Consider the following 18,608-nt stretch of genomic DNA (forward strand, 5'->3'; position numbering starts at 1 on the left):
TTTAAATACTTTGAGCTGTGTGAATGGAATGGGCTGCCTCTACCAGTCTTGAGTTCTCCACACTGAAGTTATTTGAACAGAGGCTATCTGACTAATTAATTGCTGAGAATGTTGAAAGGTCTGTTCTCTGATCAGATTGTGTTTCTACAAGGTGATTTTCTAGACTCCCTCTTAATCCTGAGAGCCCATGATTTGGTGGAAAGTAGCTTTGTTGCTCCAGCTAGACTACCTCAGGGCAGAAAAACTATTTTACCGTTATACCATTAATTCGGGTGCTGGTCACTTAGTTGCCTAAAAGTGATTCTTTTTTTCCTTTGTAATATCAAAAATATTTTTTGCAATAGCACTTTTATTTTACACCTAGATGAACAGCTTTCAACCTAACTAACCTAGACTGTAATTTCTCTCCTGATCCCATTCTGTAAACAGTCTTATAAAACTTTTACTTTCCTTCACCCAGAACCTTTGAATGGCTTCACATTTATCACAACATCAAATTCAAATACTGCTTGGCTCTCATTGCTCTCCATAACCTAGCTCAACTTGCTTATGATACTAAGTGGGCTGACTCACTCATGCTTTCTGTATATAGCCTTCTTGGTCTTTTTTGGTTTTCATTGCTCTGGATGTCTTCCTTTTTCCTTTTACTTTTTCCCTCCTGTGACTATCTCTAGTCCTCACTGATCTCTTCTGAATTCTCCACGTATTCATTTATACCATATAATTCAGGACTGTACAACATTCTGCAAAGAAAAGGCTCCAATATATGGATTGACTTTTAACTTTTCCCAATCCAAATGAAATTATATTATCTCTCACGGAACTTCAAAAATATAGTCTTCAATATTTATTCCACTGGCATTTCATTTGTGTTGTCCTTCCCCAAAAGAATGAAAGCTTTTGGAGGGCAGAGTCCGTGGGTCTTCCATTTCTTCAGTAGCTGCCATAAAACTAAGCACTTTCATTTTATGAGTGTCTTCTGTGTGCCAGGTTGTTCTAGGTGCTGCACATTGTGTATGGGGTTGGGAAGAGTGGTTGGGAGATTGAGGGTGGAGAGAACGGATAAATTCTTAGGCTTCTGGAGCCTGTATTGTAGCACACAGTATGCAGTGATAACATTTCACATTCGAACTGCATTTTAAGGCTCCTAAAGGGACTACTCATGTATAAAATGATCCTTTGATCCTTACATCTCTGTGTGCTAAGTGAGGTTCCATTAAATGACTGTCCTTAAGTTACACAATTAATACATAACAGAATTGGTATTCCTGAATCCTAGTTTTATTTAAACTTGTGTAATTAGAACTGCTTCTCCTTCTGAAGCTCTTATGACAAATGCTTAAATAAGTGGGAATCCATGCATTCATTTATACAGGCTTACATGTTGTTCTTGGCTATTGTCATTCAGAAATCGTAGATAGCAAGATTAGGCAGAGCTATAGTTTTCTGCTCTGGCAGTTCCATATTCTTGGGAAAAAACCTTATTTTAAATATTTGCCTTTAAAGTATGCCTAATCTATATTGAATGTAAAAAAAATACTGGCCTTCATGGAGGAAACTGAAATCAGAGAAATTGAAAGCTGCTAGTAATGTGACTAAAAACACCATAAAGAGGCCTTGAACCCACAGTGCTGTAAAAATAACTGGGGCTGGATGCTGTGATGAATGGACTACTTAGTCACTTAATTGTGGAGTGGTGGGAAGAGCCTCAGAATTTCTGCTCAAGGCATAGGTTCTGTCCTCACTGGTTGTTTAATATCTGGCAGGCTTTTTAACTTCCGTCAGTTTCTTCATTCAAAAGATGGGGATCAATAACTTTATAACATAACTCACAAAATTATTTTAAGTCTCAAAAGAAGCAACAGTTTGATGATGTAAAGCATGTACAACTATAAGGGAGTTTTGTTTTTAGTTAATATTATATCATCTAATAAACAAAGTTATCAAGGTACTTTATTTGAAGATCTCTATATCAGTGAATGTAACTTGTGCCTAAGAAGGCAACATTTATTTGAAAGATGAGAATGTTAGCATCTACAAATAACCCCCCCAATTACTTTAAGAAAGGGAGAGAAAAAAAAAACAAAAACAAAAAACCCATACTACTTCCTAGATCTGACAGAGTGGAGGCAGCCAGACTTGTGTTGAGGAGAGAGAGGGTAAAGGCCCTTATTAATTTATTTTTTCAAGGACCCTTATTAACCTACTATATTTATATTGCCTACCACATTTAGAGTACTGGAATTACAAAGGGAAGCCATGGTCTCTTCTGTATGGTGACTCATTGCCTCTCGATTATTAAATAATTTTAAACCAGTGTTTTAAATGTGTGGTAGAAATAAGTCACAATGAAATGTGGGAGCACATACTGGAAATGCTTCTTGTGGTGGTGATAGCTCATCTAAGATTCAATGGACAATAGGAATTCTGGAGAAGGGGGCAGATTGAAAAGGGAAAACATACCAAGCCGGAAAAGCTTCCTAGAGGAGGCGACACCTTAGCTAAATCTAAAAAAGGCAGTACGAGTTATGAGACGTGGAACAGATTGAGAAGGGAAAGGAACTGAGCAGAGTGGATAGCATTATAAAGGCTCAGAAGTGAGAGAAAGCATAAAATCCTTATGGAAAATACAAGTAGTATATTCTTTTTTTTTTTTTTCTTTTCTTTTCTTTTCTAGGGTTGCACCCGTGGCATATGGAGGTTCCGAGGCTAGGGGTCTAATTGGAGCTGTTGCTGCCGACCTACACCAGAGCCACAGCAACACGGGATCCGAGCTGCATCTGTGACCTACACCACAGCTCATAGCAATGCCAGATCACTGAGCAAGGCCAGGGATCAAACCCACAACCTCAGGGTTCCTAGTCAGATTGTTAACACTGAACCACTCCAAATATAAGTAGTTCTGGGTTGCTGTAGAATGTTGAGGAAAGGTGTGGCAGGAGATAAACTACCGGGAGTGGTAGGAGATAAAACAGGGCCAGATTATGGCAACCCTTATTTGGAGTTTACTCTGAATCACTGTGGTAATACAGAGAGTGGATAAAGAGGGTGTGATACTGGAATTAGAGAAGACTAGCAAAGATGTTATTGCAGTAATCTAGGCAAAGTGATGATAACCAAATTTTAATCAGTCAGGATGAAGACAAGGGGCATTTATTTATGAGATATATAAGATAGAGCCTTTGAATTTTGATGACTGATGAGATTAGTAAGAAGATAATTTAGGTAGTGTTTGTGGAATCCTAACCATTTTTCAGTGAATCAAGTACTTCTTTGTGTATTTCCTCATTTATTCTTACTACAGCCCTTTAGTTTTTATACTGTTGTTATCCCAGTTTATAGATATGGAAGCTGAGGTTCAGAAAATTTGGTAGCACTTTCACAGAGCCAGTTGAGTGCCATTATTCAAACTCCCAATCTATCTAACTTCTCTAAAGAGCAACATTCTTTTTTTTTTGTTTGTTTTTTGTCTTTTGTCTTTTTAGGCCCCAACTCGAGGCATATGGAGGTTCCCAGGCTAGGGGTTGAATCGGAGCTATAGCTGCCAGCCTACACAAAGCCACAGCCGCTCGGGATCTGAGCCACCTCTGTGACCCACACCACAGCTCACAGCAACACTGGATCCTTAACCCAGTGAGCTGTGCCAGGGATCGAACCCACATCCTCATGGATATTAGTTGGGTTTGTTAACCACTGAGCCACAAAAGGAACACTCTTAACCACTGTACTGTACTGCTTAACAGTTTCCAGGTTACTGTCTTGATCAATCACGTGATTGCTGATGGTGATGGGTTACTGAGTAAGAGTGGGGTCTGGGGGAGCAGTATTAGGGAAGATGATGAGTTTTACACATTTCAGATGTCCTCTGGGACATCCAGGTGAAGATGTCTAGGTAGAAGCTAGATCTAAAATTCTGAATCCCAGAAGGATGGCTTGAGCTGGATACAGTGCTCTGGGAGTTGTTAGTTATAGCTGATTGTGGTGATATCACAATGAGCTAGATGGTAATGTCGTAATGGTAGTTGACAGCTTTGGAGTGGACATGACCACCTACAGAATGAATGTAATACATAGGAAATAAGACAAGCTGTATCTTTGATTCTGGACATTCTTTTCCATAACATCTCTTTTTTTTTTTTTTTTTTTTGTCTTTTTTATTTAGGGGGCAGCGCCTGCGGTATATGGAGGTTCCCAGGCTAGGGGTATAATCAGAGCTGTTGCTGCCGGCCTACACCAGAGCCACAGCAACGCGGGATCGAAGCCGCGTCTATGAACCACAGCTCACGGCAACGCCAGATCCTTAACCCACTGAGTGAGGCCAGGGATCAAACTCGCAACCTCATGGTTCATTTCCACTGCGCCACAACGGGAACTCCCATAACATCTCAGATTTCACTCTGCTCCTCCAAAACCAAAAAATTAGGTACTGTTATCCTATATTTGATTAGTGGTAGAATGAGATTAGCTATAATGATATTTGTATTGTCCTTTTTCATTCTGCTTAAGTCAAACAGCTTGTTTAGCCATTGAAAGTTTTCAGGTACAAGTGAAAGAGGGAAAGAAGGAAGCAAAATCCCATGAAGCTATGTTATTAAGCTTTTAAGATTGGTAAGTGTTCACCAACCCTGGCAGCCTTTAGAGACACTTGTACTGTGTTACCATTTAACACTGGCCTCAAACTGTAGCATCCATTATGTATGAAGGAACATGTTTTATAACAGAATGGGTGGTATCTATTAATGGAAGGTGGCTTGGGAGTTTATTGCGTTCACTACTGTTTCCCTTGGGATTTACAGTGTGTGGTGGATTATATGTGAGTCCCTGTTAGTACCCAGAATGAACAGGGCAGCAATTTGGATACTTGGGTGATTGTGCCATAACCTAAGGGAGAGTATTTTGGATGCTTCTAGTCTGCTCCGTAGTCTCTTTCGTTTGTGTGTGGGGTAGAGATTTGGAGGCTTCCGCTACCTCTCCAACCCATGGAGTTTATTTGGTTCACATTCTCATTTTTTTATCTTTGATTCTTTTCTAAATAACATTCTCTGGCAAATCACTGGGCCCTGAGAGATCAGAGCCTATATCCAGAAAACAATGGGATTATATTTTCTTCCTTAGTTTATCTTGTAAGTTGCTTATCTCTTCAACAGGGAAGACAATATGTTAAATTGAGATATTCTGGCATGTCGTCATCTTTGGGAGATTTGTAATTGCTATGTTCAGTTTAGGTGGCTTCAAGGGAGCTGAGTTCATTCAGCTTCAGTTATCTGAACTAATTAATGCTTTGAAATGGGATCTCTCCAAGTCAAGTCTTTGATTGAAATTTCACTGGCTGATTCTCCCCCCACCCCGACTCCCAAACCCATGGCATGTGGAAATTCTTGGGCCAGGGATGGAATCCACGCCACAGCAGTAACCCAAATCGCAGCATAACAACACCAGATCCTTAACACACTGAGCCACAGAGGAACTCCTTCACTGATTGATTTTTAGAGATCACTCACAGTCTCAAGCACCTTGTGTCAATGTATATTGATAACATTAACATTTATTTATGTGTATTTGCGGGTAACTTTCAGACCCTTGTCCCTCTGGAGTCCTGGGATATTATACTTCAGGTTCACCATAACTTCACAAATATATTGAACACCTTCTACCTGCCAGGTGGTGGTCTGGATGGTAGAGTATAAACTTGTTTAGGGAACAAGTCAGAGAGAAGGTCCCTTCTCTTTTGGAGTGTACTTTCTTTAGGATAGTAGACATTGCTTTTTTTTTTTTTTTTTTTTTTTTTTTTGGTCTTTTTAGGGCCATACCTGTGGCAAATGGAGGTTCCCAGGCTAGGGATGGAATCAGAGCTATAGCTGCTGGCCTGCACCACAGCCACAGCAACATGGGATCCAAGCCGCGTCTACTACCTATACCACAGCTCACAGCAATGCTGGATCCTTAACCCACTGAGCGAGGCCAGGGATCAAACCCGCAACCTCGTGATTCCTAGTCGGATTCATTTCTGCTGCACCATGACGGGAACTCCAGATATTAGACATTGAATGAGACTAGTTCGATAAGTTAATACTTGTGAGAGAGCTATAACAAGCTCTTCTGGATGTGTCTGTTCTCCTCCCCCACTGCACATCCAGATCCTGCCCACCCTCATTTGAAGCCTGGCTCAGTTGGCAACTTCTCCGTGATGTCCTTATCTGATCCTTCTAGCTGACATATTCTTTCTCTGAAATCTTATGTAATTCTGTCTGTGACTTACGTCACCTTAAATTTTTTTCTATTTATTTTATAGTTGTTAGTGCACATGTAAAGTTTCCTCTATTAGACCAAGTTATTGGGGGCAGGATAAATAGCTTATTCATCTTGGTTTTGGGCACTCCACATGCAGGCAGCAGGATGTTCTAGGAAAAAAAAAAACACTGGACTTGAATTTGAATACTGGCTTCTTTACTAGCTAACTGTGTGACTAGAAGCAAGTCATTTAACTTCACTGAAATTTTTTCCTATCTCTGAGAGTATAGTAATTATCCTTCTATTCCTAAATAGTTGTTGAGGGGCTCAAACTGAATAATATATGTGACTGTACTTTGTAAAATCTGAATTCTTACACAAATATTTATTTGGTGATATCATAGTAAATATTCAATAAGTATTTGAATGAGCAAGCCTTTGCTTTCAGTGAACACTGTTTCCTAGGTAGTTCTTTTGCTTAATGAGGTCTCTATGTTTTTGCAAATAGTTAGACTATTTTCCATCTCATTTTAATATAAAATGATTCTGTTCCTCAGAACTAGCATCCCCTTCACACCCAGGGTATTCAGTTTTTTTTTTTTTTCCTTCCTAGGTCTTATGTAATACTAAAACAATAAATGACATTTGATCTTTTTTCAGCAGGTGGTACATTATGGCTGACATGCAAAATCTGGTAGAAAGATTGGAGAGAGCAGTGGGCCGCCTGGAGGCAGTCTCCCATGCCTCTGACACACACTGTGGATATGGAGACAGTGCTGCAAAAGGTAAGCAGTATACAGTCCAGCAGAATACTTTGAGTGAAGACTTGGTGTCTTGGCCTGAAATTTTTCTATCACACTTATTATCTCCTTTGGCGCTAACTTCCAAAAACACTTACTTAATCTAAGAGGTTCATCGCCTTTCATTTGTGTTGCTGTGTACAGATAAGGGAAGAAGTGACTTGTGCAAAGAGGCCTGTGGTTAAGTTATTTTAATGCAAGAACTTCCTGCTTCTGTGAGATTTCCTGTTCTTTCTTTAGCAAAATGACTCCAGTATAACTCAAGTGACAAGTGGTATTAAAAATTTCCTCTCTCCAGGGAGTTCCTGTTGTGGTGCAGCAGAAACGAATCCGACTAGTATCCGACTAGGATACAGGTTCAATCCCTGGCCTTGATCAGTGGGTTCAGGATCTGGCATTGCTGTGAGCTGCAGCGTAGGTCGGTCACAGATGCGGCTCAGATCTGGCATTGCTATATGGCTGTGGTGTAGGCAGGCGGCTACAGCTTCGATTAGACCCCTAGCCTGGGAACCTCCATATACTGTGGGTGTGGCCCTAAAAAGCAAAAAAAAAAAAAATTTTCCTCTCTTCACATAATTGGCAAATTGGCCATTTTACACATGTACCAATTGAATCATAGAATGTTAGCATTAAAAGGAACCATAGGGGATATTTTGTTTATTTTCATTCTATTGATAAAGAAAATTAAGCTCAGAGAGGAAAGGTGACTTAGCCAGGGTCACACAAGCCGTCATGGTGGTCCTGGAACTAGAACAGAGGCTCCTGACTCATGCTCCAGCCTTATGTTTACTGTGTTACTTTGCCTTTCCAAGTTCGTATGGAAGTGCTTTTAACAAAACCTCTTTCTGATGTGTGACTGATTCTTCCTGGTGTGTCTGTCTTCAGCAGGAGCAGCTCCGTATGTGCAAGCATTTGACTCACTGCTGGCCGGTCCTGTGGCGGAATACCTCAAGATCAGTAAAGAGATTGGGGGAGATGTGCAGAAACATGTAAGGAGCTTTTGCCCTTTTTTCCCTCTTAATGGATTGGTGACTTAATCCTACTCTTCCATGGATTAAGAGCCCCTTGAGCGGCTCCTGGCAACTGTTCTTGTACCTTCAGTGAGGAGCTCAGTCTGTGCACTAGAATGGTTTCTCAGAATTTTCCAGGCTCCCTGCTTTTTAGCACATATTCTCTATGGACTTCTTTTATACATATTGCTTGTTTGGTGCATAAAACATGGCTCAGATCATCTTTGTAATGAGAACATGCTACCAGTCTGATCCCAACATATTATATAACCAAGCCTGGGTTGGCTTATTCAAAGGAGTCATTATCATGACTTAATATTTATAAAACTGTGCTTGGTAGTTAGGCTAAAGCTATGCTAATGTGAGTTATTTTCATTTAGCCCACAGTAAGAATAGGAAGTAGGCAATGACAGGTGCCTCTCCACCCACCTTCCTTCATGTGCTGCTACCCACATTGTCACCATCACCCCACACTCTGACTCTCTCTTTGAGACCCAAAATCTTCCTGCAAGTCTTCTCAGTGATCCTTTGTAAGCAGTAACCATATTGACTCTTCAGCAAAACTGGTTGGTTGATCTTTGGAAGATCTATTTGGAGCCTCTTAACATACCATCTGTTGACAGTGGTGTTAACTCTAGAGAGTGGGACTGGGACTTAGATGGAGTGTGGGGGCTTGCATTTTTACTTTCTACAGTATGTAACATTTGAAAAGGTTTGAAACATGTATCACTTTTATGTTTAAAAAATACAAATCCAGAAAAAAAATATGACATCAATTTGAATTTTTGCATTTGGTAATGCTTATATAGCCTCATATTTCTTAAACTTTTTTGACCATGACCCTCAGTAAGAAATACTTTGTGGAGTTCCCGTCGTGGCGCAGTGGTTAACGAATCCGACTAGGAACCATGAGGTTGCGGGTTCGGTCCCTGCCCTTGCTCAGTGGGTTGACGATCCGGCGTTGCCGTGAGCTGTGGTGTAGGTTGCAGACGCGGCTCGGATCCCGCGTTGCTGTGGCTCTGGCGTAGGCCGGCGGCTACAGCTCCGATTCAACCCCTAGCCTGGGAACCTCCATATGCCGCTGGAGCGGCCCAAGAAATAGCAACAACAACAACAAAAAAAAAAAAAAAAAAAGAAAGAAAGAAAAAAAAGAAATACTTTGTAACTAAGATGTATTCTACTTCACTTAATAAAGTGCTGGTTATGGGTTGCAAAGTTGATTTATCTTTGATGGGTCATGGTCCAACATTTGAAAAATAGCTTTAACCTGAAGGAGTAAACAACTTGAGAATTTGAGGCATAACTTTAGGCTTTTACTTTTCTTCTTACCTCTAGTTTTTTGTTTTTGTTTTATCTCTAGTTTTTTGAGAACAGATTTTTGTTGGGGGGGATAACGCAGTGTCGGAGGGACTTTTCAGTGCACTTGATATCACTGCATGTGCAGTTGCTAACTTGATATTGAAAGCTATCCCCGATTATCTTCATTTCCAACTCTGGATATATACCCCTGATTAGTCCCAACAGGAACAATGATATATATAATTCTCCTGTCAGTCCCTAGAATCTGGAATGCTTGAGAAAATCAACGTGAAGTGCCTGGGTTGCTACCAGAGTACACGAAAGTGGCGGTTTTCGGGTTATTCTTCTTGGGACCTCTCCAGTTGTAAAGTATCATTGATAGCTGATTCTTCTCCTTTCCTCTCTTTTTCAGGCGGAAATGGTCCATACAGGTCTGAAGTTGGAGCAAGCTCTCTTGGTTACAGCCTCTCAGTGCCAGCAGCCTGTAGGTGTAAGTTCACTACTAATTGGTTTGGTTTTGGTTTGATGCACAAAACAAGTTGAGAGCTTTCTGCTAAACTCTCACAACATGTTAAGATAGGAAGACCTATTGTGGAGTCCCCTGGTGGCCTAGCAGTTAAGGATCCAGCGTTGTTACTGCTGTGGTGTAAGACCTACCAGGCTCATGTACATTCATATCAAGTCCTACAGAGAGTCAGATTTTAAGCCCTGCTATGGGAATATGCCATTGAGTATATATTGGACTCTACTGGCTTTTTTTTTTATGTCCGTTTACTTAGGCCTGTAGTTATACCTGGGACTTTGCTATTTCTTTCAATAGACAGTCTTTTTTAGCCTCCTGGCTTTGGCCAAATTCATCATATTGTCCGCTAAACTCTCTGGGTCATAGAAAGTGGTTCTCTTGCTTCACCGTGCGTGGGCTTGGTAAGGCTGTTGTGGAGATCTAAAACTCCTGAAGGGAGTTCCAATTGTGGCTCTAGAGTGTGTTAAGAACCCAACTAGTATCCATGAGGATGCAAGTTTGATCCCTGGTCTTGTTCAGTGGGTTAAGGATCCAGCATTGTTGTGGCTTTGACTCCAATTCGACCCCTAGCCTGGGAACCTCCGTATGCCACAAGTGCAGCCCTAAAAAGAAAAAACAAGAAATTGCTAAAGTACTACTTCTCCCCTAACTCTTCGGTGGTTGGGCATCTCTTTATTTCTACCTCAAAATTTTATGCTGCTAAAATGTGAAAATAAAGAAAATCTAGAAATTTCTTAGAGCCAAAACATTTTGTTTTGTTTCTTCATTTTACATTTGGCTCTTTTTTTTTTTTGGTCTTTTTGCCTTTTCTAGGGCCACTCCCGCTGCATAAGGAGGTTCCCAGGCTAGGGGTCAAATTGGAGCTGTAGCTGCTGGCCTCCACCAGAACCACTGCAACTCGGGATCCGAGCCGCATCTGCAACCTACACCACAGCTCACGGCAACGCCGGACCCTTAACCCACTGAGCGAGGTCAGGGATGGAACCCACAACCTCATTGTTCTTAGTCGGGTTCATTAACCACTGAGCCACAATGGGAACTCCTACATTTGGTTTTTATAGGCAGAGGGATAATTAAATAAGTCTTCCTGCTAATGCCATATTAAAACCTGTGAACCCTCAGCATGCCTAAATAATGTTAAAATAGCATAAGGTAATGTTAAATATGTTAGACTCTAGTTCTTAGTCTTAAATGGTTAAAGCATTTTGTCTAAACCTTTTTTCCAGCCTCACACTTTCCACGAGAAATCAGGAAGCTGACACACAATTATATTTCCCTTGCTTTGGTTCCAGGATTGGCAGGCTACAGTCTGCAGGCCAAATCTGGCCCACCACCTATTTTAAACGAACTTTTTGTGGAACATAGCCATGTCCGTTCTTTTACGTATTATCTATTGCTGCTCTGTGCACTATAGCAGCCGAGCTGAGGAATAGCAGCAGACCGTATGGCCTGTAAAGCCTAAAATATTTTGGTCTGGCTCTTTGCAGAAAGTTTGCCGACTCCTGCTTTAGTCTGTTTTCATGCTAAGATCTGAGGGTTGAGATGTTTAGGAAACTGAGCTTTGGAGGAAGGATGAAAATACAGAAACACAAGATTCATCCATTTTGCTAAGCTGCCTGCTCAAATGCCAAGCCCTCTAATTGTATTTGATTCAGCAGATCTCTTCTCAGCCGCTGCTGTATGACTAGCAGTGTGTTGAAGGCTTTAAGGATTATAAAAGAGGGCTAAGACAAAGCCTTTGAAGAATGAATGAGAAAGAAAAACATGTCCACACATGGGTCCATTAATAAATTGTGCTGATGTGTGAAAAGGTGCCGGAATTGATTATGCTGATGATAGATGCTGTGAGAGGCCAGTGAGGCTGGGGTGGGGGGCTGTTCCTCCTGAAGCTAAGACGCACATGGATAGCTAGAAAAGGAAGAGCCCATCATGAGTGAAGGCCCAGAAACGGGCTAGTATTTCCTGTGGGACAGAAAAGAGACAAGTGGGAGAAATGATAGAATTTTGTAGTACAGCTGGAGTATGAATGGGTCCTGATCATGAAGGAACACGAAATCCAGCCTGAGGAGTTGGAACTCTGTGGGGAGCGTGAGATGATGAGCAGTATTGTATCCATATGAATTTGTGCAGAGTGAATACAGAGCTTATTTGTGTGCTCATTGTAGTTAGTGAAGAATTCTTGCCTTCAGGACCAGAGTTGAGTAACATGTAAAGCTTTTATAAAAAGACACTAAGCTCAGTTTTTTCCTACATCTTTTTCTAGAATAAGCTTTCTGAATTGTTGGCACCCATCTCCGAGCAGATCCAAGAAGTAATAACCTTTCGGGAGAAGAACCGAGGCAGCAAGTTGTTCAATCACCTGTCAGCTGTCAGTGAAAGCATCCAGGCCCTGGGTTGGGTGGCTATGGTGAGCAGCACCGTTTCCAGGGGAGGGAAGGGGCAGAATGAAGGAGGTAAGGAGATGTGGCTGGAGAAGCGCTGAGTCACTGACAGCTTCTCTTTTTCTAGGCTCCCAAGCCTGGTCCCTATGTGAAGGAAATGAATGATGCTGCCATGTTTTATACAAACCGAGTCCTCAAGGAGTACAAAGATGTGTAAGTCTAGCCTGTCCTCGGGGGTAAAGGACAAACCTAGCTGGTTATTTACTGGAGTAGTGCTTTTGGTTAAATTAAGGCTGCCTTTGGCTGCCATGTTGGTTTTCTTATCTCAGGGCTGCTTTTTGGAAAGTTTGATAGATATTGGCTCATAGAAGCTGTATTTGGAAGTTCCCATCGTGGCTCAGCAGAAATGAATCTAACTAGCATCCATGAGGACGCAGGTTCCATCCCTGGCCTTGCTCAGTGGGTTAAGGATCCGACATTACCATGAGCTGTGGCATAGGTCGCAGGTGCAGCTCGGATCTGATGTTGCTGTGGCTGTGGTGCAGCTCCAATTTGCCACCTAGCCTGGGAACCTCCATGTGCCACGGGTGCGGCCCTAAAATAAAATTTTTTAAAAAGACCAAAAAGTTCCCATCATGGCGCAGTGGTTAACGAATCCGACTAGGAACCATGAGGTTGCGGGTTCGGTCCCTGCCCTTGCTCAGTGGGTTAACGATCCAGCGTTGCCGTGAGCTGTGTGGTGTAGGTTGCAGACTCGGCTCGGATCCCGAGTTGCTGTGGCTGTGGTATAGGCTGGCGGCTACAGCTCCGATTGGACCCCTAGCCTGGGAACCTCCATATGTCGGGGGAGCAGCCCAAAGAAATAGCAAAAAGCAAAAAAAAAAAAAAAAAAAAAAAAAAAGACCCCCCCCCAAAGAAAAAAAGACGGAAGCTGAATTTGCAAGAAGGAAGTGTTTCTGCTTCCTCTTCTGCTTTTTCTTCAGGGTTTGTAAAGACATTTTGAGTCTTCTAATCCTTATCCTTCCAGGTTTAGGAGGTTTTGCTGGAGGTAATAATAGACTAATACCCTTTTATTTGCCTATGTAGACAAGATTTTGTTTCTTTGTTGAAAACTTCTAACTGGCACAGTGGCAGAAGGTTCAATAAAATTTACTAGAAAATAACCCTGACTATTCATGTGGTCAGATAAAGTGAGAGGAGGGCTGCTGACCAATGTGGGTATTGCATAAGGGGAGTCACTGTATATCCAACCACAAATGTCCACCAGTGCTGACTTCTCCATGGCTGGTTTTGAGCGTGAGTGACTGTAGGCAGCTGTTACTCAGCTGCGTAACTGTCCAAACCCTTCTTTTCTTCCGTCCGTCATTAGTTAACTCACGTCTGTTGAGTAACTGCTTTGTGAAGGAATAAGCCTTCATGTGGGTGAAATATGTCCCAGAACACCGGGCAGCTCCCTGAATTCTTCTAGCAACCTGGAATTAAGCATCACAGTGTTTTGTTATACCTCACCATTGTACTCCACAATTTACAGTTGAGGAAATTAGGTTTTATGTTAAATAGTCATAAGGAGAGAGGAGACTTGAACTAGAGTGCAGTGCTATTTCTGTAAATTAATATGATTATTTCCTCCTAAAGGGAAGTTTTTTATTTTTTTGTTATTTTGGGGGAGGGCATATTTTGACATAAGGCACTTGAGTTGTGTGAGGTCCTGGCAATCCACAGTGATGCTCGAGAGATCTCTCTACCATGGCTTCATACACAGAATGTTTGCTTTTAGCAGTTTTAGATATTAGGTTCTGCCTAAGGTCTAGTTTGGAAAAACAGTTTTGCTACTTTTAAAAAGTTCGAGGAATCCTGCTATGAGAGATAAAGATATAATCTGGAAAGTCCCCATCCACATGGACTTTGGTCTAATTAGGGTGAGAATCCGTTAACCAAAACGACACAAAAAAAGCTCAGTTATGATTTTCTTAAAAAGCTGCCACTGAGCAAAGCCTGAGAAATGCCACAGGCAGGAGGATGTGAACTCAGATAGGAGGGCTTCTGGAATCACTGTTGTAACACACCCCGGCTGTCTGTGATGAGCTCTTTAATTCTCCCAGGGATAAGAAGCACGTGGACTGGGTCAAAGCTTACTTGAGTATATGGACAGAGCTGCAGGCTTACATTAAGGAGTTCCATACGACTGGACTGGCCTGGAGCAAAACGGTTAGTGAGTCCTCCTTCCCTCCTTTCATCCCTTCATTCCTCCAGGACTAGATCTACAGGCTTCTTAGACCTTAGCTTTGCCAAGGTCCAAGAAGGAATGCTAGTCTTTTCAGTGGAGGGTAGAAAAAGAACAGAAGCAAAAGGGGAAAAAAAGAGTAGGAGTTCCCATCATGGCTCAGCGGAAACAAATCTGACTAGCATCCGTGAGGACGCAGGTTTGACCCCTGGCCTTGCTCAGTGGGTTAAAGATCTGGTGTTGCTGTGAGCTGTGGTATAGGTCACACATGCAGCTCAGATCAAGCATGGCTGTGGCATAGGCCAGCCACAGCTCCAGTGTGGGAACCTCCATATACCATAGGTGCGGCTGTAAAAAGAAAAATTGTTAAAAATGAAGCTTGAAAATATAGATACAAAACCCCAATACAAATCACCCAGCTAAGTGCTATAATAAAGATACGGACACACTACAGAGCATGAGGAGGAGAAATGATTCTCATCAGGACAGACTGTACGTTCAAGAGGTTTACTCTGATCTGAGGCTTTTCAAGTACAGGACAGAAGTGGAAGAATAGGGGATACTAGCAAACAGCAAAGCTTAAAGTAAATGCAGGTAAATGTGGAGCTTGGTCATCTGGCTTTAATAAGGAGAGGTACTCATTTTTAGAAGGAAAGGCTGGAAAGGAAGATAGTTGAGACTTTTAGACTTTATAATAGGTGATAAGTAACTATAAATATATGAGCAAGACAGTGATCATAATCAGATTTGTCCTTAAAAGAGTCTTAGTATATAGGTTAGGGGTAAGGGCTTGTGCCAGACTATGGAAGTGCGTATGGTGCTAGGGCCTGGTACAAAAGAATTTACAGGATGTCGTAGGATAATAGAAAGATTTAATGAGTTTGAGGGGTTTAGAAAACTCAAAGAAGATTGAATAGTCAAGTTGGATGGTAATGTCTTTCACTGAAGTAGAAACATGGGGATTGTACAGCGGGGGAGATGGTGAAATCAGTCGTGGCCTTTGTGAAGCTGAGATACTGGTGACACCCTAAGTTGATTTTCAGAAATACAGGTTTAGAGCTGGAATTAGGTAGAGGCAGATGGAAAAAAGTGAGGGTCGAAAAATGGAGCTGAGTTCGATCTCAGGAAAGGGAGAGAAGGAATAAAGCCACATTGGGTTTGGGTCGGGAGCCTTAACCATTGTATGGAGGGCTCCAGTGGGTATCCTGTGTATCCTGGACACACGGAGACCCTGTTGGAGATGGTACAGAGGGGAAGAGAGGCTGACTGTGTTACCTGTGCTTACTGTTCCAGGGGCCCGTGGCTAAAGAACTGAGTGGATTGCCATCTGGACCCTCTGCTGGATCAGGTCCTCCTCCTCCTCCACCAGGCCCACCTCCTCCCCCAGTCCCCACCAGTTCAGGCTCAGATGAGTCTGCCTCACGCTCAGCACTGTTTGCGCAGATTAATCAAGGGGAGAGCATCACACACGGTAAGCAAATACTTTGGCAAGAAGAGTTGGTGCAGTAAGTTGTTTTGGCAAGAACTTACCAACTAAAGACCTGACAGCCTGTAAACCAGAACTGTGGTTTGTGTATGGGAGAATTCATCTGGACTGCCATGTTCCTTCCGGTTGCCAAAAGGGACAGCAAAGCTGGCTTAAATGGAAATTGAAAAATGGGTCATTATAACTGGGGAAGGCCCTCTCCCCATAGGAAGTAATTTAATATTAAGGAGCTTATACAGAGTACCCTATGGTACCAAGGCATGGTGCTGGCAGTTTTCCCCAAAGCTTTCTCCATGTTACCAGATGGTCTCTTTGGGCAGTCATCATGGGGGGTGGGAGTTAACTTCCTCTGAGGATATATATTAGTCATGTGGAGACTCTGCATAAGAATGACCTAATGTTAGAGTTCCCTGGTGGCTCAACAAGTTAAGGATCATCTGGCATTGTCACTGCTGTGGTTGGGGTCACAGCTGTGTCTCCAGTTCGATCCTTGGCCTGGGAACTTTGGTATGCCATGGGCATGGCCAAAAACAAAAACAAAGAAACAAACAAAAAAGAATAACCTAATGTGGGTATAGAGAAAGTGGATACCCTTATACACAGTAGGTGAAAGTCTAAATTATACTGCATCACTCTTCTAGGAATCTACCCATAAAAATATTGAAAGAACAAGTTTTAGACATTGTTATTTGTAGTAGCTAAAAATACTGTAACAACCTATACATCCAACTGTAAGAAAAATGGTTAGCTGGCAGGTTCTTCTTGATGGAATATTATGCAGCCATTAAGCCTTTTTCTGCAGTGAACCATCCAGTGTTTTGGAGGGAACAAAAACTATAACCACAAGGACTGGCGGAGCTAAAAGGCTAGTATTGGTTATATAGATTGTGCCATGTTCAAGAACAAGGCATGTGTGTTAGCCTGTCGAGGGTGATTAAAAAAGACATTTTTAGAAACTGTAGGTTAACATGAGAAAATGTTTATTTTAATTGGTTAAACCAAATTTCTTAAACAGTGTGTATGCTTATATCTAAATAAAAAACAACTGTGGGGAGTTCCCGTCGTGGCACAGTGGTTAACGAATCCGACTAGGAACCATGAGGTTGCGGTTTCGGTCCCTGCGCTTGCTCAGCAGGGTTGAGGATCCGCCGTTGCCGTGAGCTGTGGTGTAGGTTGCAAACGCGTCTCGGATCCCGCATTGCTGTGGCTCTGGCGTAGGCCAGTGGCTGCAGCTCTGATTCAACCCATAGCCTGGGAACCTCCATATGCCGCAGGAGCGGCCCAAGAAATAGCAAAAAGACAAACAAAAAAAAAAACTATGAATAGAAAAATTATTGAAAGGAGAGTTTCATATTTTAACTGACTGGGATGGTAGGTTAGCTGTGGGTGAGGGTTTTTTTTTTCGTTTACCAAATTTTCTTTATTATCACATATTATTTTTTCTTCCCTGTTTTAAAAACGACATAGGTGTTATGAGTAAATATTTGGTGTGTATCTTTCTTTCTAGATCTTTTTCTTGTACTCACATACTCATCGCCCAATACACACACATTCCATGTTTTATTTTTTTAGTGGTACTTTCTAATTTAACCTTGGGGTAGAAGAGGAATCATAAAAGTGCTTCTCCAAAGCAGCAAGTGAGAGAACATGTTTTGTTTCTTTTTTTTTTTTGTCTTTTTGCTATTTCTTGGGCCGTTCCGGTGGCATATGGAGGTTCCCAGGCTAGGGATCCAATCGGAGCTTGTAGCCACCGGCCTACGCCAGAGCCACAGCAACGCAGGATCTGAGCCTCATTTGCAACCTACACCACAGCTCACAGCAACGCCGGATCCTTAACCCACTGAGCAAGGCCAGAGATCGAACCCACAGCCTCATGGTTCCTAGTCGGATTCGTTAACCACTGTGCCACGACGGGAACTCCTGAGAGAACATCTTAAAGGCTCTGATTTTGGCTTTGCGTATTCTGTTAAAGATCAGCTTAACTTCTGATAGCAGTAGTTGGTTATTGGCTCAGCCCAGAGCCCTGGTAGGAAGGACAGGAGCAAGGCAGCTCTTGTTCTTACAGCCCTGAAACACGTATCCGATGACATGAAGACTCACAAGAACCCTGCTTTGAAGGCTCAGAGTGGGCCCGTACGAACTGGCCCCAAACCATTCTCTGCATCTAAACCTGGAATCAGCCCATCCCCCAAACCAGTCACAAAGAAGGAGCCAGCTCTACTTGAACTGGAGGGCAAGAAGTGGAGAGTGGTGAGTTAAAAATGCCAGGACTGGGGGAGGACAAGAAGTGGGGACAGAGCACAGAGTGGGTTAAATGGAGCACAGCCAAACGAGTGCAGGGTTCTGGCTCAGACGGCAAGAATGAAAGTTTGGGAGAGTCTGTTTTTGAGGGTGTAGTGTGTGCTTAGTGATGAGATTCCTAAATTTTCTCTTTAACAGGAAAATCAGGAGAATGTTTCCAACCTGGTGATAGATGACACAGAGCTGAAACAGGTGGCTTACATATTCAAGTGCGTCAACTCGACATTGCAAATCAAGGGCAAAATTAACTCCATTACAGTAGGTGAGTTCTTGTTCTTGGCCTAGGCAGGCTCTGTCCTAGAGCTTGAGAGGACTGTACCCATACCTACCCTATTTCTAGAGATTCTTAAATA

General features: G+C 42.3%; 1 protein-coding gene across 15 annotated transcripts in view; it reads left to right on the plus strand.

Moving 5' to 3' along the window:
- The window catches only part of CAP1 (adenylate cyclase associated protein 1), a 29,092-nt gene that overhangs the window by 7,854 nt on the left and 2,630 nt on the right, over positions 1 to 18,608 (plus strand). For 2 of the 15 annotated variants that reach the window (XM_003127824.6, XM_021095997.1), the window contains exons 2-10: positions 6,892 to 7,016; positions 7,917 to 8,020; positions 9,753 to 9,830; positions 12,127 to 12,270; positions 12,372 to 12,457; positions 14,347 to 14,452; positions 15,762 to 15,939; positions 18,020 to 18,204; positions 18,394 to 18,517. In XM_003127824.6, coding sequence (XP_003127872.5) covers positions 6,905 to 7,016; positions 7,917 to 8,020; positions 9,753 to 9,830; positions 12,127 to 12,270; positions 12,372 to 12,457; positions 14,347 to 14,452; positions 15,762 to 15,939; positions 18,020 to 18,204; positions 18,394 to 18,517 — 1,117 coding nt within the window. In that variant the 5' untranslated portion in view covers positions 6,892 to 6,904. The remainder of the gene's footprint in view (positions 1 to 6,891; positions 7,017 to 7,916; positions 8,021 to 9,752; positions 9,831 to 12,126; positions 12,271 to 12,371; positions 12,458 to 14,346; positions 14,453 to 15,761; positions 15,940 to 18,019; positions 18,205 to 18,393; positions 18,518 to 18,608) is intronic. The other 13 variants (XM_021095996.1, XM_021095998.1, XM_021096003.1 and 10 more) reach the window with 7 other exon arrangements.

The sequence above is a fragment of the Sus scrofa genome, chromosome 6 (genome assembly GCF_000003025.6).
Source record: "Sus scrofa isolate TJ Tabasco breed Duroc chromosome 6, Sscrofa11.1, whole genome shotgun sequence".
NCBI classification, from domain to species: Eukaryota; Metazoa; Chordata; class Mammalia; order Artiodactyla; family Suidae; genus Sus; species Sus scrofa.